At 39.0% G+C, this 23,203-nt stretch overlaps 1 protein-coding gene across 2 annotated transcripts; it reads left to right on the top strand.

Annotated features, from left to right (window-relative positions):
• Positions 1-88: 88 nt before the first annotated feature.
• rbm27 (RNA binding motif protein 27) lies at positions 89-19,896 on the top strand. Of its 2 annotated transcripts, XM_031725946.2 has the most exons (21): positions 89-268; positions 2,707-2,825; positions 3,957-4,084; positions 4,615-4,694; positions 5,075-5,286; positions 5,750-6,064; positions 6,806-7,033; positions 8,762-8,938; positions 9,862-10,008; positions 10,112-10,265; positions 10,738-10,891; positions 11,025-11,258; positions 11,363-11,494; positions 11,707-11,832; positions 12,006-12,080; positions 12,184-12,360; positions 13,440-13,544; positions 15,381-15,608; positions 15,812-15,895; positions 16,060-16,179; positions 17,137-19,896. In XM_031725946.2, exons 1-21 carry the CDS (start codon positions 210-212, stop codon positions 17,239-17,241), a joined length of 3,159 nt encoding a protein of 1,052 aa, XP_031581806.2. In that variant the 5' UTR covers positions 89-209; the 3' UTR covers positions 17,242-19,896. The 2 variants fall into 2 exon arrangements, with proteins under 2 accessions (XP_031581806.2, XP_031581805.2); XM_031725945.2 differs by lacking the exon at positions 8,762-8,938.
• Positions 19,897-23,203: the final 3,307 nt, after the last annotated feature.

Genomic DNA, 23,203 nt, shown 5'->3' with positions numbered 1-23,203 from the left:
TTTGTTTGTTTAAATGCATAATAATATAACATCCGCCGTCGTGCTTGCGTTACGACAATTTGACCATGTTGCCATGCCGTAAAATATTTTGTACGACCTGCCAGTGAAGAGAGACAGAAGGCCTTAAAGCTTATAAATTTATAGACGATGAAAGTAGGGTTGTCAAAACGCTCTTTCTTTTTGTAGACAGTATTGTAGTCCTTCTCACAATGATCATAGAAAATGTTGAAGCCTTGAAATCGTGGCTGGCAAAGCTCCTGGAGCCGATGTGAGTATTGAAATGAAATGACATTTAGCGTGCATGCTACGTAGCTGCTTTAGCCTGCTAGCCGCTGGGTTAGCCTGGCATCAATGGCAGATTCTTGCACGAGTAGCTAACCATCGCTTGTTGGCTTTTCGAAGCACAGAGAAGCACTTTTATTTTTCATTAGTAATGATTGTGCATGATGTAGTGAGTTTGCTTGCGTTTGATGCACTGAGAATTCTTGCATTCTGACATTATGGTAGTTAAGTTGGCGCACGGTAGTGTAACTTTATCACAGTTCTGTAGCAAGCTCCTAGCCTTCAACGTGTAGCCCCTCTTGCCTAAAACAGCTGTTGTCTCTGGGAAAAGTTACTGATTAAAACTGTAGCTATTAGCTCGACGTTTGTCATAGTTAAATGCACACAAATACTTTGCTTTTGGAGTTTCCATAGTAACACATGCTTTGTAAGCGTTACGCTTTCTCTCTGTTTTGCTAACGCGAGATGCTAAAATTGTTTTAAATATGTTTACGAGCTCAAATGGGTAATGGAGTGTATTAAAGGATTTAAGTTGCCCCCTCCCTCTCTTTTTTGTGCTGTTGGGACAACACACAGTCACTGTTTAATCAACTAATGGAGTAACTCCACAATATTATCGTTGTGTGTCCTCCTTAGCGAGGTTCATCCTCTAAAAACAAGGAGTTTTTTGCGTAGGGGAGAAAAAGTCCTTACAGAGCCAAAGTGAGGCGTATTTAAGCTGCTTTAACTAAAGGCTGGAGTTCAAGTTGGCATAGTTTCATGCACATTGTTATTAAATCTATATTGTTGGTAATTATTAATTATTGGGAATTTCCATGGTCAATGATCCTGTAGTTAAGGGTCAAATTTGACTGTAGCTTTAGTGAGCCAGCAGTTAATTAACTACTAGCGGCTCGTTGCTTGAACTTGTTAGGGACTGTTTTTGTCAAGGCTTTTGGGGGTTTTTTTCGGTTCCCCATAGCTGACAGGCTTTGAGATCTTTTAGCTTGATTTCTATTTTTTAAGTTTAAAAAAGCAAATGTTGTGTAAGTGGAACATTTAAACTGAAAAAGTGCAGGTAAACACACTGAAATCGTTTTACCAGGCTTTATATTAAATTTAAAAAAAGGCATTCATGCTCAAACTGCAAAGATTACTGTGCTGGTAATTGCTTTATTGAGCTTCATAATGCATTGGTCCAGTGCTATATGTCTGATAAGTTTGATACTGAAAACCAGCCACAGACTTTTACTTGCATTTTGCAGTGAAGTATAACAAATTCACCTTGTCAGTTTGCATAAATACAAATTACTCTTAAGAAGACACCGGTGGTAACTGCAGAAGAAGCCAACTAGTTAAGATGCATACATCTTTTCCCCATGAGACTGTAATGTTTCAAACATGTCAAACAAACTCAACCATTGGCTCAGTTTAAAAGAACAAAATGGGTTTGATGGCTAAACTGTAACTATTGTGAGCACATGACGCAAACTGCAGCAAAACTGTATACCAGTGTGCATAAGACGATAATGATTGTGTTTTACGCTTTATGGGCTCTGAAGCTTATATATTTTGTTGTTTTTGTATTTTATTTTGTATCACTTTTGTTTTCCTGTACTTAATTTATGTATTATTTTCTGCATTCATTTGTGTGTTACTAGTTTATGGAACTCAGTTGATTTTACAGCTGTCTGTCTTGGCCAGGACACTCTTGTAAAAGATATTTTTAATCTCAAGAGTCACATTTTCCTGGGTAAGCAAAGGTTAAAAACAGTGTAGATAACACTGAGCGTATTTTTTTTTTAAATTTGAAAAGCTAGCAGTAAGTTAGACAGACACACCTTGACATGTCCCTCATTTTGAAGTCCTGACATCATACATTTAGCTTACTTTGCAGCTTACTTTGCAGGAACATCTGAGCATTTTCTTTATGCCCACAGAAAGGGTGACCAGCTGTAACACAGTGAATATCAACGCTTGTGTAAAAAGCCAAACCACAACAACACTTCCGACATAGTCACTACCCTATGTCATTTCTTTCACATGCTCAAAAAGCCCTACATTGCATGCATTGTAGCACATCATGTGCAGGGTTTTCAAAGAATGGTCATCAAACTTAGTTGTAATCATAATTAAATGTTAAGCTATATTACCAATGTTAAGAAATGCTACCATGGAAACCTGTACTCCTTTCCTTCCTAAAAGAATAATAACCTTTCTTTTACTTTATGCATTTGGTGGATTGTTTAAGTTTTGTGGCAATGATCTGTCCCCCTTTGCATTTTACGCTTTTGCATACATAGATATGTAAATGATTTTGATATGTATTATATTTCAGTTGGTTCAACTAAGACATTTTCTCTCAGTTTTAACAGTTTTTTCTTATTAGACATATGAATGAGTACATATATATATATGTTTTAATATATACATTTTAATCTGCAGATGTGATGCTGACCCCTCTGCATTAGCCAACTATGTAGTTGCTCTTGTGAAGAAGGACAAACCAGAGAAGGAACTGAAAGCACTTTGTGCTGATCAGCTTGATGTCTTCCTACAAAAAGGTATACATGGAGGAAAAGCTTTTGCTCCATCATTAAGCTAACAAGGGATTTATTCGTACTCCCCTTGCACATGTCAGACAATAGAGGCTTTGCAGTTAGGTCACAAATCCTTTGGGAATCAGAGCTGGTGGCATTGTCGAGATCAATGACTAAACTGATTATTATAAATTAGTTGCTAAGTTTAGAAAGATCAGAAACTTTTTCCTGCATACAAAAAATGCAGTACCCCTGCAGAGAGGATTTAGTTTTCTTTTTTTCCCCTCATATGCCACCAGGACTGTACTATATAGTTTAATTAGCTCAAACATGGAATACATGTGGTTATCATAAATAATATTGAAATTAAACAGGGTCTTTGCCTTAACAATGTTAAAAAACTTGATTGAGGCTAGAAAATGACCAATATTGAAATAAGCCGATCAGAAGCATTTGATCCAATTGATGTGTCGTCTTGGCTTCCAATTAAACTGATAATGTTAGCCATTACCCAGGATTTTTGAAAGATTTGCTTTGGAAGAATGTCAGATAAACAGGCTCAACATTTCTGCAACACAAACTGCTTTTCAGCCCCCAGAACTCATGTGTATTACCCATTAATAGTCGCACTTATGTAGTCTGCATTCTGTAACAGGCCATGTTAATGAAGTATCACCTGTATAAATATAGTGAGGCAGGCAGAATACAATGAAATATATAGCACCTTAAATTTGAATTGGAACATTATCAATGCCATCTTCTCTGCAGTATCACCACCTCGTGGATGCCATTTGTGGACCCCACATGTGGCCACCAGAGGGAGTGTTGCATTGTTTGATAGTGACTCTGTATCCAGTGTGATGTGTCCAATTCAGTCTCGTTATTTTTAGCTCTACACTATTAAAATTAGTTTAGGGGTTTAATTTAGTTGGAAAACATGTTGATGGTTATTACATGCGTCTCCTGGATCACTTTAGAATTTTTTAATATTACATTTTTTTAATCAGGCAGCTTTCCCACGTTTCATGGATGCAGTGTTCATTTGTGTTATTTATTCTGTGTGTGTTATGCTTTAAGACTTTTGGCCCCTTTTCAGAAGACTGAAAACTGCATGCAGTTTTTAATGTGTTCTCGTGATTAATGTTGTCCTTGCAGAGACGGTGGGATTTGTTGATAAACTTTTTGAATGTTTGACGACCAAGAACTACCTGGGAAATCCTGCTGCCAAGGAAACTCCCAAAGAGGAGATTAAACCGCCTGCAGTCAAGGCTGATGTTGTTGAGGTACACCCTGAAATTGAATAGCTCGCCTTTTGAAAATGAGTGTGCTCACATACACACACACACACACACACACACACACACACACACACTATTTTTTAAGCTGGTTCAGTGGTTTTGTTGGAATGGGCGTTTCAATTTGAAATCAAAGCTTTTCATAAAATCATTTATTTTGAATGCCTTTTTGTTTATTAAGGCTACGTCCACACGTACATGGGTAGTTTTGTAAACTGAGATTTTCCATTTTCTTTTAAAAAAATAAAAAATATCTCGTCCACACATGCAGTTTTGAAAAAATATCTCCGTCCACATGTAAACGCAGAAGTAGCTCACAAAGAGCCAAAAGTGAAGTCCTCGACCTGTGAAAATTATCTCGCCATTCTTCTGGAAGAAACGCATGTGGTCGAAAGGCCCAAACGCATAGAAAAAGCTGCGTTTTCAAAAATACCCGTGTACGTGTGGACATAGCCTAAGTTTTAAAGTTATATTATAGCTGATGTTTTTTGTTTTGTTTATTTTGTTTTCCCCTCAAGGCTGAAACACCCGAGGAAGAGAGAGAGAACAGGCGAAGGAGAAGTCCTCTGAGAAATCGCCCTGACTTCAATGAGTCCAGGTATATGGCTTGCATTTAACTTTGTCTTTATAAGCAGCTGAAACATTTGCAGGTAGGACGCACTTGTTGAACTGTTTAGTACATAATGATGTTGTGTAGTTGTATAGCGATCTTACCAAGAAGCTATATTTGTACAGTTCGTTTCCAACCCTCCTAATTAAGGCTTTCCTTAATAACTTGTTTCAGATAAAAGCGAACTTCTCTCAAACAAAGGTCATTATTTCAGGGTTCATGTTATGTTAAAGACATACAGAAGGAAATGATCCTTGTCTTCATTTGTTATAAGAAGACCCACATTTGTGTGTCTGAAAACATGTCAAGTATTCCTGTGTGATTTTACATTTAAAATCAGCAACGCCTCTAACTTCTCATCCACACAGGAACCGCGATGATAGGAGGCGAGACGAGCGCAAGCGCCGTGACTTTGATCGGCACGGGAAAAGCGGCAGCGACTCCCACCGGGAGCGTGAGCGCCACGAGCGTCGCAGGGGCAGCCCCCGCGGGAGAAGCTACAGCCGGAGCAGGAGCCGCAGCCGGAGCAGGAGTGGCAGTCGTGGAAAGAGCAGGGATAGGGAGCACAGAGGAGGCAGAGGTGAGAAAGTCCCCCCTCCCACAACCAATAACAACAACAGCACAGGGGAACAAAGATTGAGGAGTGAAGAAGCTCCTGAATCTCTCGTCAGCACTGCTAAACGGTGCATTAGTGACGGTGACTTGCTGTTGGAGACGTGCTGGTGTGAGGTGCTTTAGATGAGAAGACTTGTAGAAATTACGGATGTAGCCGACTCTCGTTTTTATTCCCGTCGGATTGCTGGACAGTGTTGCTGGGAGTTGGTAGAAAGGAAGGGAGAATGTGGACAGCTTTGCAGTCCTATCACTGGGGGTTCAACAACATGGGTTGGGATTGGTCTTCTTACCACCAAGGTTAATCTGCTTATCTTTGTCATTACAACTCTGTCTTTTTTGTAATATATCATTTAATTAATATAGTGCTTTTAAAAGTCAGCTATGAGACAGTACACAATGATTTATGTGATTTTACTTGTTTTCAACAGACTTCAAGTCAAAGTTCGAGGCAGAAAGGAAGGACACTGACGGATACAACTCTTCCACCACATCCGGCTCTCAGCAGCAGCAGCAGCAGCAGCAGCAGCACCCGCCGCCTCTCCTGCCCTTACACCCACCTCTGCATCCCTTTTCCTCTTCTTCCTCATCTTCAGGAGCTGGGGGTGTACCGGTAGCAACACTGGCTCACTTGCCCGACAGCACTACAGACAGCTGGTCTGGCTACTACGGAACGAGGCAAGATGGTGTTTGCAAACCTTTCAGCAAGACTGCTTCACTCAAACAGCGCTGCAGGGATTACGATGGTAGGAGCAGAGTTAATCATCCTGTTCTCAATTCCTTTGATTCCTTCTTTCTGTCATTTCGTGTGTCTGTGTGTCTTTTATTTTATTTTTTCTTCTTCCATCTGAGAGCCTTTTATCTGCTACAGCGCAGTAGCGTTAGAGAGATGTTTTCTGTGCATTTCAAAGGGGATCACAGTAACACTGGAGCTTTTTGATGAGATTTAAAGGAAATGTTAAGTGCTTATTCCAAGTTTATGACGGTTGTTGTACAGTTTGCTCAAGTCTCTAGTTTAAACACTACCTTTTTCTTCCCCTGAGGCTTCTGTGCCTTGTTTGGTCTCTTCACTAATGACCACTGTTTAGCACTCATCCTCTTGTCCCCAGTGAAAGGCAGAAAAGCAAGCTGGTTCCCTCTCACTCCCCTCTACATTGAGGCTCAGGAGAGTTTAAACTTACCCACTGTCCCTGAAGCACACTGCTTTCTGTCACAGTGCTCAAACACAGCCACTTGGGACCCAGTTCCTTAATGAGGCTTTGGTGTAAATACATGAACTGTGTGACTTAGCTGCTTTAAACTCAGATGTTTGTTCATTTTGTTTAATTCCCATGAATTTTTTGTTATTGTGTGTGGGGTCTTTTTGTTTGTTTGGCTTTATTAATGCGTGTGTGTGCATGTGTGTCTTGTGACTGTAAAGCAGCAGTTTATATAAACTCCATGTTGTGTATGATATTTATGAATAATTGCTTCTCTCCCTCACACAGAAAAAGGATTTTGTGTCCGTGGTGACCATTGTCTCTATGATCACGGCAGTGACCCCCTCATAGTCGACGATGTCAATCTACCAAATATTATTCCGTTCCCACCCCCACCTATTCTGCCACCCGCCGGGCTGCCCATGCCCCCCATCACTGAACCACCTCCCTCCCTCAGGATGCCTTCTATGCCACCCTATGGCCAGCCACCACCACCCGGGGTTTTCCCTATGACAGGTGAGTATTAATGCTCCTCTAATCCATCAGTCTGAGCTTCATCATATTGCAAAGTTTTACAATTTGTGTCTACAAACTAGTAAAGCCAGAAGAACGGTGTTCTTCTCTTAAGCATTTGGTTTTGTGTGAGAGGCATTGTTCTTCCACTTCGCTTTTTCAGTCTAGTCACAATATACATACCTTTCCTTTGGCCTGTAGTATCATTGATTTATGAAGATATTTTTGCATGAGTTGCCCCAATTTTAGAGAGATGACAAACATCTCTTTAATATAATAGAAATAGAATTAAATCATAAATCATTTTCATTTAGGAACAATTTTGTCTCCACTCACAACAAGATCCAGCTAACTAATATGGCGATGTTTACCTGCTGTCAGGACTGGGATGTCATGATACCATTAATGTAATTGTCGATACCACTCACTATTAATCATATGATTTGTCACATGAACCAAGTTGTGAAAAAGTGGCGAGTCATTACCTACGCAAACTGGGCAACTTGTACCAAACCAGTTAATCAGAGGTCCATAAATGTTACATATGTGATTTCCCCATTCTGTTGAAAGTGTAGCAGGTCACATGTAAGACATCCTGGGCTCCGTATTGTGACACTGTACTCCTAACTCCTAACTCTAACTTTGAAGACACCAGAGGTTTTAAATATGTAAAGATTGAAATGAATGGTATATTGAAATGAGATGATGTCACCACTCTGGTGTGTAGAAAAGCAGTTGTCTTCAATATTACATTTAGCAATATATATGTGTGTGAAAACACTTGCTCGACTTGACTGCGTGCTCAGTTGTAAAGATTTTTTGTTTAATTTCTCAGGAAAAGAAATCGACCTGTGCAATCTTCCTGCCTTTAAGTTGCACTATTCCAGATCCGTTTCACACTGGCTGTGTTTTGTTTTTGCAAATCATCATGATGATTTAAAAAGCTCTATTTAAATCCAAAGCTCAAAAATCTTATGTAGCTACATACGTTTAGAGCAGACGTGCTACACAGTAGATAGCTGCCCATTGATCATAAACAGTACATAAAAAATATTTTGCCTTTTTTTTTAATATATTTAAAACATGGAGGCTGATGACTGAAACATTTGACCTGATAGGCTTTTATTGTTTCAGCTACTTTTTAAGGATGTTAAAGTTATGAGATTTCTATCTTCCACTTGATAAATGAATAGTATGTCATAAAGTTTGAGCAAATCTATCGAGAAGACGGCGCAGTTTCCCGGTGCGTCTGCTTTTATATTAAAGCAGCCAGATTTTCACTGAAATACTTATTTAATATTATACTTGTAATATACTCCAGAGTCATTGCAATTTTGCATTTTGTCATTTTCTTACTTTTTTTTTTTTGGTAATTTTTATTTCATTTTGATTTTTTGGTTTTGATTTGGTTTTGAGTTTCATTTAGTTTCCAGAGTTGATTTTTCCTATTTAGTTTTCTTAGTTTAGTTTTTATTATTTTTATCGCTACATTTAGTTTTTGTTGTTATATTGTCTCCATTTTTTTTTCATTTTATTTTTCCCAGTTTACAAAATAATTTTAGTTGGTTTTAACTTTCTTTCTTTTTTCTTTTTTTTTTAAATCTAGTTTTTATTTTTTATTTAATTGACAAATTTTTTTTTTCTTTCACATCTAGTTTTAGCTTTAAGTTGTAGTTAACCACAATGACCTTGTATACCTGAGACATCAGCTTGGGCTTGTGTCTCCCTCAGGACCCCCACTGATAGCAACCAGTGGGATTGATACCCCCAACCACCAATCTGCAATCACTTCTTCTCCTCCCGTCGGACCGCCTGGTGTGGGCCTACCTCCTACACTTCCTCCTCCTCCTCCACCTCCTTCCTCGACCTCATCTGTGTCTCTTCGTCCCCAATATGTCCAGTCTGAATGTAAGCAGGGCTGCTTTTGCTTTTCAGATTGGGACTGTGTATTTGGAAGAGATTTTGCTGTGTTGCTTTTTATTTGGGTGTTCCTTTTAGTTTGTTTATGTTGTTGAGTTGTTGTTTTTTACTTCTTATTTCTGTGTGCTTTAATAGTTACAGTAGAATAAAGGTTAGTTTACTAAATATCTAAAATAACTAAGGTGGTAAGAGTTATTTAAAACAAAAACACTTTTGTTTCTGTTTCTGTTTCCTGTCACTGTAAAGTAGTTGTTGTATGGCATGCTTGCGTGTTTGTGTGCACAATTGGGATGTATTTCTTGAGCCTGCAGTAACAGTTGTGGACCAGAAGGTAGCGCTGTGTATTAACCTAAAAAACAAAAAAAACAGCATCTCTGGGAAATTTTGTCATGACTCATTTAGTTGAGTGCTTCCTGCTATGATTACGCACATGAGGGTTTCAGTTACAGACTCTTTAAAAGATTTTAAAGAACTAAAAAGAAATTGGTCTATTTGGTAATTGCAAACTTTGGGTTTGTGAGCTGTTACCACAACTGCCATGAAGGGCCTCTTTCTGATAATTTTGCACTTGTGTGTCACAAATGTAGATAAGAATGAAAAGGATCATCTTGGTTGTTAATTTTTCTGATTGTTTGTTTCTTGCTGGGTTATTTTGTGCACTTACAATAACTGTAATTTTAATTTCTCATATTTTGTAGGTTTTGTTCATAAATGTTCAATTTTAAAATGTGTCTTTATCCTGGACTACATGTTAAACTCATGTCACAGGTTGCTACATATTCAGTGGTTACTTTTAAAGTCACTTAAGTTTCTTTTTTATTTATGTTTGCTTGTATTCACTTTTTCATATTTTTACATTTTTTCATATTCCCCTCTAACGGCATGTGTGTCTGTTCATTTTTACACATTAGACAACTACGATCCAGAAGGCTACAACCCAGAATCTCCAGGCCTGACTGTAGCAGGACGTAACCCATATCGTCAGTTTATTCCTCGGGTGCAGACTCAACGCTCCAACCTCATCGGCCTCACCTCCAGTGAAGGTCAAGGCTCCAGAGGTAACGACCTCTTTTACCATCTTTTTTTTTTTTTTTTTGTCTTCAACCTGATCCTGGGAAATTGACCTTCTCAGACTGATTTGACTTCTTGCGTATCTTCTAGCTGCCAACATAGTGATCCAGACAGAGCCAGCTACTGCACCCAGCACTCCTGGAAGTAACGTGTCCCGTTTCAACACAGAGCAGGACAGCAGGAAGAGGACCATGGGACCCAGTACAGCTGAAGGGCCAGCACCTAAAAAACCCTGGATGGAAAAGTAAGAGATTAAAGAAAAAAACATTTACGTATTTGATTTAGGATGTCATGTATTCTGCACAGTGTTTTGTTTTCTGTGAAGAAATTGGAGTACGGTAGCCAGCTGAAATGTAATCAAGTTGGTGCCTCACCCCATTTCCTATTACTGCTAAGGAGCTTTGTTTTAAGGTGAGGTGAGTCAGGTCAGCAGCAAGTGTTGTCTCAGTTGTAAGCAGGTAGATACAAGCATCCCAGTCATTAGGATTTCTTTGCACCACCTCTACTTGGAGTACATTTAAACTGTCATGCAGGTTGTAGGTTGGTAGTAGTCTTCTGTAAATAAAACCATAATATGGCCGAAACTTGAATCCCAGATCATCAATCATCCCTAAATTTTGATTAACTTATCTGCTTTTTTCCTTCATTTATTCTTTTTTTTTTATGAAAACAAAACTGCCAAATTAGTGATGTTAGCCCTGAAATGTTCTTTTTAGGCCGAGCTTCAACAACCAGCATAAGGGTGCTTTTCCCAAGAGGAATCATTATGTGAACACAAAGTTGGAGGTGCGCAAGATCCCGCGCGAACTCAACAACATCACCAAACTCAACGAGCATTTCAGCAAGTTTGGAACCATCGTCAATATACAGGTAAAATGCATCCATTTTTGTTTCTTGTTGTTTTGTTTTTTAATGAATGCTCCCCACAAAGTTCATAGAGATTAGGCCTGCAGGAGAATTGATTCAACACGTTTACGGACTTGCACGTGCACTCTCAATCCAGGTTGTGTTTGGCGGAGACCCAGAGGCGGCATTGATCCAGTACACAAAGAATGAAGAAGCCAGACGAGCCATATCCAGCACAGAAGCGGTCCTCAACAACCGCTTTATCCGCGTGTACTGGCACCGCGAGCTTGGTGCCAATGCCACAGGCCTTCAGCAGCAGGAGCAGAGCTCAGGGAGCCAGGTGGCCGGGTCAGCACCCAACCAGGGGCTGCAGCACAGCAACATGCATAAAGTTGGTATTAACAGCGGAGACATAGAGAATCCTTTGATACCAATTTTATATATATTTTTTTTTTAAATATCCATTGATTTACCCCTCACTGTTTTTATCTGCAGGGGATCAAGCAGCACAATCCAGCTGCTTATGTGTTGAACAAGACTGTACCCAAGCATCACCTGTCTGCAGCAACTGGGGCCACGGCTAATGCCAAGTCGGACAACCTGAATCCAAACACGGACACGGCTGCTGTATGTTTTAAGTTTATCTTGCAGACAATATCAGGCAAAGTGGATATTATATAATATACAAAAGTATAATATTATGATGGCACATGTGTGTTACACCACTTTCACAGTGATTTATGTGTGTTTGTTAGCTAAAATTGTATTTGTAAAGAAATTAATTGTATATTAATTTCCTTTTTCGCCCCCCCCACCTTTCTCCTCTGTGTGACACTTAGGTGGTGCCTGCTCCTACAAACACCCAGAAGGGCCCCTACACTTCCACAGCCACCAAGTCTTCCTCAAAGAGCCTTGGGAAAACGGGAAAAGCACTGGAAGCACAGGAAGCTCTCAAGAAAAAGCAGGCATGTTGCTTAATTTGCTTACATATTTTGACCATTAAAAGAATAGCTGACCTAAGCCATTTCCTTCTCTCAGAAGCCACAGCTAAGAAGGCTTCCACTGAGAGAAAACTGTTTGGGGTTTTTTCATCTCGGTGGATGTTTTTGATTTCCTTTTTCTTTTTTCCCTCCTTTAGGAGGCACTAAAACTCCAGCAAGACATGAGAAAGAAGAAGCAGGAGATGTTAGAGACACAGATTGAGTGTCAGAAAGTAAGTCATTTAACATTGAAACTATTCTTATCTGTATTGCTTCCTCTTTTTCTCCAGTGTACTGTCAACGTTCTTTCTGATACCATTTGTCTTGCCCTTCCAGGCGTTGATAAGTCGGCTGGAGAAAAACCGAGGCATGAAACCTGAAGAGAGGGCCAACATCATGAAAACGCTGAAAGAACTAACGGGAAAGATCACCCAGCTCCAGAATGAAATGAACCCTGCCTTCCAGGTCTCAAGCGCCAAAACTAACCACAGCCAGCCCAAAACCAAGACTGATGTAAGTTTGGCTTCCTTTTTGTCTTTGTACATAACTGAGAGTAGGGGTGAGAAATTTAGGTCACAAATTATATCACACACTTAGTAGAGTTGTTTATTTACCTTTTTTCACACTTCACAGGTCCTTTTTAAAAAGGTGTTTCTAGTATGTGAATTTAAAAAAATAAATAAAAAAAAAAAACAAAAACATTTTTATGTGAAGAATAAAACTGCATACATTGAGTAGGTAGATGTTTGAGTTTTAATTTTTTTATATACATTTTGTGTACTCTAAACCTTAGATGCTGCTGTATTAAGGCATTTATGGGGTCTTTATTAAGCAGTAGAAAGAAAGAACCTCCAGGTCTCAATTTATAATATCTTAAAAATGGGGGGGGAGTGCATAGGATTCCCCTGATGTTAAACCAAAATGTAAAAAAACATTCTCTAAAGGCTCTAAAACTACTTGACCACAAGGTATAGACATTTACGTATATACAGGATATGTGCATACAGGCTGTCCTATATACCAAGTGAATAACTGCTTAGCCTCGACAAATCTTTGCTGTTTTCACATTTGTTTTCTCCTCTTTGCATTTAGTTGTGTCCTAGTCCTAGGCCCTTTTCAAATTTCAGCTGTGTGATGTTGAGTTCCTACATGAGTTCCTATATCAGGGAATGGGTCCTTTTTAGTCTGAATGCAATGAAAAAAGTGGTTCTTTTTGGTTTTTTGTTATTTTTCCTGGAAATTCCAAGGAATGCTTATACAAATCTTTTAATCCATATTGAAAGAAACGGTTCTTAGGCTAATCTTAAGTTTGAAAAAACTGAAAAAAGATCAAAAGGTAAATGTTGGTTCTGTACAGGACAGAAGTAGGGGGTCTGTTTGAATATTGGGTGCATAGGAATAAAGTTGTTGTTGTTTTGTTTTTGTTTTTTAATCACAATTTCGATTCACACAGTTTTTGTCTTGATTGACCTTGTTAGACCAACAGCACACCCCGCCCCCCTCCTTTATTTGTAAACACAAGTTGATATTTGTGTATTTAATTGCTTCTCTGGATTAAGTAAACAAATTTCTTTTCTATGACATGCGATCAGGCCCAGAAGGAGCTGCTAGATGCTGAGCTGGACTTTCACAAGAAGATGAGCTCTGGAGAGGATACAACAGACCTCAAAAGAAAACTGGGGCAGCTACAGGTGGAGGTAATACACATTCACTCTCTCTCACACTCACACTCTCTCTCACACACACACACACACACGCACAGAAAATACACATGGATAGAAACCGACACAAAGTTAATCATTGACAGCATCTTGCATCATCAACACTTTCGTTGAGAACCGAATTAGAGGATGTGATACCAAGAAATGCCTTAGAGGAAGTGTGCAGATGAGATTATAGTCGCAACCTGTTCTGCAAGGGGTGGAAAGAGATGGTATCTGTCCACCAATAAAATCAATCAAACAATATATTTAATTCATTAGTTTATTTGTGTTCTGTCAGACGTGTCAGGCAGAAAGAGTTTTTTAAACCGTCTATGTTCTGTTTGTTTTATTTGACTCTGTGATAACTGGAACCTGAACCTGCAGTTTCTGCACAAGCTTCAGATCCGCTGTGTTTAGTGTTATTCGCTCTGCTCGAAGCTTCGTAAGAGTCCTAATGAACGTCTTGGTGATACCACAAGACACCTACACAAGATGTAAATGACCTGTGCTTTCTTCCTGTTAAAAGGGAGTTTCTCTTTCCCGCTAACCCCAATCGCTACTCATAGGGGACCAACTGACTGTTGTGGTTTGCACACTATCGTCGCAAGGTCTTTACCTTGCAGCATAAATGCCTTGAGGTGACTGTTTTTGTGAACTGGCCTTATATAAATAAACTTGAATTATATTCAGTAATTAAAAAAAAAAAAAAAAAAAGAGGTTCATGGCAAATTTTCAGTTTACCTCTGTACTGTTATCTTAGTCGGCTCCAGTAGTTGCCAGACGCACTCCTCCAGATGCTTGCTTTGTAGTGCCCTCGGGGTTTTGACACATCAGATTAAACAGCATTTTATTACTACACTCCATCAACATGTAAGGAGGTAGACTTACACACACTTACACACACTTATCTACTGAATTGGTGGCTTTTCTTGAGGTAACTAGTATTGCAGTTTTGTTTGGAGTATTTGTACATTATATTTCATGCTCATCTTGGTTGCATTCATTCTGGATCAGGTCTCTTGTAAGTTAGTGTGGTTTCCTGGTTAAATGAGCAATGACACATAAATAACACATCTACCCAGTGATTCTGCCAAAAGTTATTAATTAGGTTTCAGGTTAGGTCATGCAGCCCATACATTTATTTATTTTTATTTTTTGGTGTCATACACAAAGTTTGTTTGTTTTTTTCTTCTTCTTCTTTATCCTCTAAATTTGCTGTGCACACAGACGGCTGTGGCTTAAGATCAGGCTAACAACAACATAGCTTTTGTTAGCAACAACCTGCTTTGCATTTTTTTTCCTTTAACCCCAGGGTCTTAAATTGGCTAGTTGTTTAAAAATGGATATGCATCCCTCATCCATCTAAACTCAACCCGCCTTCTGCACATTAAACTGCAGCCACTTAAGCAAGCCCAGAGGAACATCCGCTAACGAAGCCAAATCAGACACACGTCCTACACTGATGGAGCTGCGCCTCATTAAAGTTTGAGACACTGGTCCTTGTAAGAAAATCGCAGGATGACAATTAAAGGGAGAGTGGTTGTGAGCTTGTGGCGTGTCTGAGAAGGAAGGAGATGTTTCTAAAAATGGAGGAGTGACAACTAATGGTAAAGGGCAGAAAGTGAGAGAGAGTAAGGGTGTGTAGAAAATGTTTCAGCTCTGATTGATTGTGATGGCCTGCTCCTTTTTGTTGTTGTTTTATGTTTTGTACTTTTGCATAAACTTTTTTTTTTAAAGTTATTCAAAATATATATTAGACACACAGTGGTGTGTAATTGTGTACTGAAATCAAACAGCGTCCAGTCAACCGCCCATTCTGTCCTCCTTTAGGCAACACGTTTGGGTTTGATCCGGCCTCCAGCAGGTCGAGGTCGCGGCCGAGGAAAGCTGGGCCCAGATCCTGGTGCGATGCACGTGGGCCGCGGCCGGAGTCGAAACCGGGAAATGATGGCGCGCGGCGGGACTGTGAACCGTATGGTGGTTGATCACAGACCCAGAGCCCTGGCTATTTTAGGGGTCACTCAGGAGGAAAAAGAAGAGCTAATGCCGCACTTTGTGGTAAGAATATGGCAGGATCTCTCCCTCAAATAATACACCACGATGTTATTGCCAAGTAATAAAAACTGTCATAATAAATACCACTTTATTCCCTCTTATATCTTTTAGATATGTTAAGTGAATAATTTTCCCTGTGATAAGTCATATATGTTTTGATATGTATAACTATATCCTGATTGGTCAACTGATATTTTTAAACCTAGAAATTTGGCGAAATCGAGGATCTCCGTGACCAAGACGCCAACAGTGTCGTCATGACCTTTAAGACACGGAGTGAAGCAGAGAATGTAAGTCACATGATTCCAAATGTGTATGGGCTACATGTTCTCATTATCTTACTGCTTTTCCTCTAATCTTCTTCTAATAGTAATAGAATAAATGAATGAATTCAAATAATTAAAATACTCCAGTAAAATATCTAAATGAGCTGTACCTCTCTTTGGTGTTCTAGGCAGCAAACCAGGGAGCTAAGTTCAAAGGTCGTGTTCTGCAGATTTCCTGGTATAAGCCCAAGACACCCTCTGTTACAACAGAGCCAGAGGAAGAGGAGGCTAAAGATGAGGACAATGCGGTATGACAAATACACACACAGCTTCATGTTTTCCCAGTAACTAACTCAAAGTAAGGAAAGGGCGTCGTGTACGACACAACTTGAAAATCTGAGTTGGGGAAACTTTTGAAGTTTTAGTTACATTCACAAGATTTTACTTGGATATTTTTTTTCTGCTGCTTGTTAATTTTTAACAGCAGCTCCCAAAGGAAAATGAGTGCTAGCCTCTCAGTACTAAGAGCATCTTGGCCCCATGAGTAAAACTGCATTACTGTCAGGTGAAATCCTTATACTGTATTTATTTAAGGGGTAAGTTTCCCCCTCTGAGGTTGTCCCATTTCTTATATGTAATTTTTATTTTTTTTTAAAGGTATGGTTGCCATTCTGAAAATGTGTCTGTGCACAGGTAGAAATTTCTGGTGCTTAGATTTGTTGTCAGATTTCCTCTGACTGCAGATCTACTTATAGCCACTTCATGCTCATCACGTTTTATCACAGGAGCTGAAACGGACAGATTTGTGGACAGGTCTGCAGACTAGTTTGACTGGCAGAGATTAGAATTCATTTCCTGAGACTGATCAGCAGGTCACCCGTCATGGTGGATTCACTGACGGCTAACCAACAGAATGGAGGATGTCTAAATCTAAAGCATAAGAAATATCAGAAGCAGGCAGTAGGGCGAGTCTGACCACTATAGGATTTTTAAGACCAGTACCAATATTTGGTGATTTTAAAATCTGATATTCCAGTATATTTTTGGATTGTTTTATTTTTCTTTAAACAGTTACCTCACATTTTTTATTTGTTACAATATTATTAAAAATGGCTTATATCAGCCTAAATAACTTCCCTCGGCTACACTTTGAATCACTTTCTGTTTACTGTGTTCTAAACATGCATGTTGCCAGCAGGAAAGCTGACTTAAAGTTTCCAGGAAAAGCATAAATATAAATGCTAACATGGTCTTTATTTCCACAGAAGGAAGCTAGCTCTTATTTACCTGGGGAGGAAGAGGAAGAAGAGGAGGAGGAAGAAGATGACGATGAAGACGATGAGTACGAGAGTCGATCTTGGAGGCGATAATGACATTGGTCATTATCATTAACCGCTCTCCAGCAGAATCAGTGGCCCCCCACTCCCACTCCCATGCAGATTAAAACTGATGTAAAGGAACTCACATTTTTTTTTCCCTTTCCAGTATTTTCAAAGTAATTTTAGACTCTAATCAAAGTAAAAGAAAAAAAACGTCTTTACTTTATTGTACATGAAAAGAAGTGTAGATGGTCAACAGTTTTTTGTATCCCTCAACTAAACAGTTGTTTAAAACATCTCACTTTTGCTGAGAAAGATACATGTTTAGTTGTTCTTATAGCTAGAAAAACTTATGTAAGTTTCTGTGTGCTTACCAGATGAACAATATCAGTAATGCACAACATTTGTGTCGACTGTGAATAGGTATTTTTATACATACTGTATTTAAGCTCTTTTTCTCACCAGTTTTTGTAGAATCTTGTCCTCTGTTCAGGGACAGCCATTCCATCACCAACAGAACGTTCTCTGCCGCTACCACAGAGAAATTTATTTATTCTTTTTCCCCACTGCATAAATGCACTGTGCCGTACCGATATTGGCAAAGTATAGTACAGTTTTCAGTTCCTTTTGATGTGGTAAAGCCCAACGTGTTAAAGGATTGCATCTTTCTTTTTCCCTAAATGTGTGCTGGTATGAATATTTGCCAGTGCACATGCATGTTGGTGTTCCTAATAAACAGACAGACCCATAGAGATGCTGTACCATGGCCATACAGCCAGTGCAGGTACAGTAGGATACCAGTGCAATAGAAAAACACAATCAATGTTTACAAACTTCCATGCACTTCACATACAGTCATGTAGTCATGTTCGGAAAAGAAATCGCCCCCCCACACTTGTATTTTGTTGCTCACTCAGTTGTCTAGTGCCACTCTGTGTAAATACACACCCAAACACATGTTGTCATGTTCATCTGCTAAGAGTGCGTAACATTTTCACTTGTTTTCTTCTGTCACTTGGTCATTGAGAGGCCCTGACGGGACAAAGATCAGATCACCCATTTCAAAAATGTGAGATCCATAGACAGGTGTTTGAATGTAATGCTTCAAAAGAAAAAAAAAAAAAGAATATATAAATAATTTCTTTGCCTTACACAGTCAGCGGATTGCTGAGTTTTTACAGGACATGTGATTTACTTTTGTAAATTTTGTAAATGCTTGAAAGAGAAATTACTGTTCTTTTTTTTTTTTTCTTTTTTTTCTCTAAGTTTAATACTTTTTTTTTGGTTTTAACGAATGATGAGGTTGTATCAGGTAGAAAATGTTGAGCAAGAGAGCTTAGCATCTCTGCTTTAGTCGCACGAATTTTGTATTTTCAGTTCAACCAGTTCAAATTGTTATTTGACTAAACTTGTCATTTAAGTAGGTTTTTGTTTGTTTGTTTCTTTAAGAAATATAAGAGCTGCTCCGAGCTGTGGAAAACACTCTGAAAGACACTGAGTCATGCCCGTAACAACATTGATTTAGCTTAAGTGCAGCTTTGCCTCTATCTGAATATTGTCAAACTGTGCTCCGAAGCCACTCTGAGTAAAACCACAGTGTGTGAGTTCATGATAAATATTTTTATTTTCTGTTTTGCCTTTTTTTTTTTCCCCATATACTGTATTTTAGAATCCTCAAGGTGGGAGGAATCAAAACCATTAAAACTCACATACAAATGTATTTGGTTAAAGAATTAATCCTGTTGCTTCCCTTCCACCAGATACGTTTACATGCAGCTTAATGAAGTTTTGTTTGATTTGTGCTTTTCGTAACTCAGCTAAACTGATCATATCCAGTTTGAATGAAGCAGCATAGGAGAAGAAAGACTTTAACTTATTACTGTGCAGACTTTACACAAGACATGCGTGTAGAAATGTGCACATATATATAGTAATATGCACATTTTGGCCTGCATGGTCATATATTGTCAGTGATTACAATTGGTTTTCTTTGCTCCCTAATGCACGCTGGCACCGCATCTAAAAGGGTGCAGATCTTCCTCCCACCTACAACGTTGGTAGTGCTCTTGTGTGGCTTGCATATCTGACTGTTGACTGATACTCAGAAGCCTCCTGCCAGCGACCTCATTGTCCCAAAGCTGATGTTTTTACCTCCAGCATTAGCGTCAGAATGATGTGTGTGTGAGAGATGAGAGGCTGTTGCTTTTCCCTTTGTACTTCATTATGATTTTCTCATGTGATGGGTTTTTTTTTAATTATTTTAATTTAATGAGGTCACTGGCAGGTTGAAGGGATAAACCTATACTGGCGAGGTTCTTGCTTTGTGCAAGTGAGGATTCAGAGAAGGTCTCCCACTTTTTGTACTATCACACAATGGTGTAAAAAATGTAAAGTGTTTATTGGATAATAGTTTTGGATTTGTTACTGTTTATATTTGCAGGATGTGGATGTATTTTCTTCATGTATTTTGTTTGTAAAAATGGATTTCTAATTTACTAGCATGTTTGCTTTTGCCAATAAAGATGGAGGAATTGGGTGCTTATAAGGCCATAAAAAAAGAAGAGGGGAAAAAAACAGAAAACATACCATGAATATAAATTGGATCTTGGAGGAAAAAGAAAAGTTAAAGAAAATGAAAACATGTCGGCATTGGCAAGGGGGGAAAAAAAATTTCTAGGCAAAAGCATTCCAGAAAATATAAACCTATTCTCTTGTGTGGTCTCCTTCTGTTTGCATGTGCTCAGTAATTAAATAATTCACACTGCAGTATTAGTACTCACAAGTAAGCATAGCATTAAAGATTACTTGATTAGTATTAAACCTGTGCTTAAAACACATCAGATATTATGACTAAACAGTGGAATTACTGAAAGCCATTTGATTATTTTTCCTTATACTTTAAGTACTTTGATGCAAGAGTGCATAAACCTTTTTTAAATTGCATGTTTATCAAACCTGACAATTTTATTTTGCATGTATGAGTTTTAATTTACATATTTGCTACATCTGGCATTTTTTGCAATTTATGCTTGAAGTTCAGGGTGGAGGGTGCAGGCACTGATGACATACAAGTGTCAGAAAACCACATCACATATGACACTTAAACCCTTTATAACAATGAATTTCCTTATGGTAGAACCTACTTTGAAATTCTCCTCTACATGTGTATTCACAGTTATCCAAGTGTTATTAGGTCAAAATTCTTTTTGTTGGGAGTGGGGGAGCTCGAGCCTATCCTAGCTATCATAGGGTGAGAGGCAGGATGCAACCTGGACAGGTCATCAGCCTGACACAGGGCTAACACAGAAACATGGACAACAATTCACACCGATGGGCTATTTAGAATCATCAGTTAACCTATCCCCACTGCATGTCTTTGGACTGTGGGAGGAAGCCAGAAGAGAACCCATACAAACACAGGGAGACCCCAGCCGGATTGTGGGGTCGAACTCCCGACCTTCTTCCTGTAAGGCAACAGTGCGTGCCACCATGCTAGTCTGGGAAGTGTTATAGGGTCATTTCCAAGCATTTTGAAGTCCATCATTCCATCAACAGGATTATTCACAAGTGGAAAACATTCAAGATAGCTGCTAATCTCGGGAGTGGAGGTCCCAGCAAGTTTATCCCAAGGTCAGACTGAAATAGCTGCAAAAAACACGAGCTACATCTCAGACTCTACAGGCCTCAGTCAGCATGTTAAATAATAAAGTTCATGACAGTACAATTAAGAATAAGACTGAACAAGTGTGGCTTGTTTGGAAGGGTTGCCAGGGGAAAGCCTCTTCTCTCTGAAAAGAAGATGGCAGCATGGCTTAGGTTTGCAAGAAATTGGATCTGAACAAACCACAAGATTTCTGGGGGAAAAAAGTCCTCTGACCAGGGGAAACAAAAGTGGAGTGTGTGCCTATAATGCACAGCTCCACATTTAGCAAAAAAATTAAGCACAGCATATTAACAGCATACCAGCTGTCACTTCTCTGTATCCCAAAGTATTCTAGAGTAGAATGTGAAGCCATCTGCCCAACAGATAACGCTCTGCCCAACAGCTGAGAAAAAAATAGAAGTGAGGTTCTGCAGTGGCCCAGTCAAAGTCCAGACGTCAGCTCAACTGTACTGTCGTGCATAAACAAACGAGAACCCTCAATGAACTGAAGCAGCACTGTAAAGTAGAATGGGCCTAAAATTCCTCCAAAATGACATGAGAGACTAAAGTCATACGGAAAATGATTACTTCAAGTTATTAATTGCAAAAGTAGTTTGATTCTGACAGACAATTAACTGTGAGACCTCAGAGTAAACTAATTCATTTAAGGAACAGTCAAGTTTGAGAAGCATCCTAAAGACCATTAATTAAAGTAAGATGGGCCAGCGTGTCACTATGTGATAATGATAATGTGAATAAGTAGATGGGATTTTTTCATGAATTTCTAGAACACATGAAAACAACTTTTGCATTATTATTTTTGTAATATTACATAATTATGGATAATAATATTTTTTTTCCATTTCTGATCAGCCTGAAATATTAAAAAGAAAATTTGTAAAGGAGATCGAGTTACACAAAAGTAGGGTCAAAGCTGATTTATGGCTGATTTATGGCTTAATAATTAGCCAATAAGACAAGCCGTTATGGTCATGGGCGTCCACTTTGATACGTTCCCAAGCAAATCCCAACGCATCTGAGTGAAGACACCACAGAGCAGCTGCGACATATTAAAATATCACTGAATAATGCATGACCATTTCTTACTTTAGGAAGTCAAGTGAAAACACTCAGAATCTGTTTAGCTTAATGCAAGAACTTCCAGCTCGTCCCAGGGGAAGGGACTTGAAGGGCTTGACAGTTCAACATTCCTACCAGATTCCATTCTGACCTGGTTACTGGGAGGTGAGGGAACACGCACTGGGAGAATTGACTGTGCTTGTGTATTTAATTATATCATCAAAAGTAAGCTGCTGATTGGTAGCGCGCTTGTTTATTTATTGTTTCTTTCCTGAAATTATTCATCACGGTGTGTAATGAAGGCTGTGACAGTATTTAGATCGTCTGGTGGAACTGAGCTCCAGATGTAGGCTGGCCAGATGGATGGGCGGTGCTGATGGCGTGGTGTGGGAACAGGTTGGAGAGATTGTGCTGCAAATATGACAAAGCTCTTTATAAAACACGTCAGGGCCATCTTCAGAATATGAAGAGTGCAAAGATGACATAGTACAATGACCACTAAATTATGAATAGCCCCAGCAGTGTAACAGCAAGCAGGGGTTTCATGCTTTCTACAGACTAATGCGGAGATTCAGGTTCTTGTATCTGATTTTTGTTCTCACGCTGATGAAAAATGATATCTTCTGGTGAGATCTCACGTGTTCACAACTCAGTTTAAATAACATGTTGGGTAATTAAAAGTATCCCACGAGCGATCAGACTCAAAAAAGTCAATCAGGGGTCAATCTCTTTAATGCATTTAAAAGGAAGAAACTTGGAGGGTGTTTTCTTCTGCTGAAAGTGAAAAGTTTCTCAAAAAGTCTGAGAGGTGTGCTTTGTGACGTCACGCTTCAGCCAGAGGCCAATCCAGGTTGAAAAGGCGACTTGCAGAGCTATGTGGAAACTTGAAGCCTGTATTCACATACAGTGTGGATAGTCTGTCAATGATGCAGAAGATTATAGTTACATTTTCGAAATTAAATAATATTTAGTTTAATATTTTAGAGGCATACATGCAATGTAATACCAGAATATACAACAAATTATCATTCAAATGACGTTTATCTGCGTTTGAATTACGCCAGGAGAAGATCATTAAAGGTATCTCTATGAGTCTGTGTTATTTGAACGCAACACTCGCAAATATGAGTTAAGGCCACATGCTCTTCGCAACCAAGTCTGAAAGTCAAAGTTTGACTGCAACAGGTTTGCCCGGATCGAGAAGTCCTTGGCTGTTTTAATCTGTGTAATGTATAAGAACCTGCCAGTGTGGTAATGGATGCCTGCCACGGTGGTGCTAAATTATTAACA

The sequence above is a fragment of the Oreochromis aureus genome, linkage group 10 (assembly GCF_013358895.1).
Source record: "Oreochromis aureus strain Israel breed Guangdong linkage group 10, ZZ_aureus, whole genome shotgun sequence".
NCBI lineage: Eukaryota > Metazoa > Chordata > Actinopteri > Cichliformes > Cichlidae > Oreochromis > Oreochromis aureus.
This window is presented reverse-complemented; position numbering and strand designations above follow the sequence as displayed.

What these genes read in the sequence shown, in the direction of transcription:
- rbm27 (XM_031725946.2), top strand. Translation starts at nt 210, where the DNA reads ATGATCATAGAAAATGTTGAAGCCTTGAAATCGTGGCTGGCAAAGCTC. An exon ending in AAGCTCTCAAGAAAAAGCAG is followed by an intron (nt 11,833 to 12,005) that starts GCATGTTGCTTA and finishes TCCCTCCTTTAG; the next exon opens with GAGGCACTAAAACTCCAGCA. An exon ending in CACAGATTGAGTGTCAGAAA is followed by an intron (nt 12,081 to 12,183) that starts GTAAGTCATTTA and finishes TTGCCCTTCCAG; the next exon opens with GCGTTGATAAGTCGGCTGGA.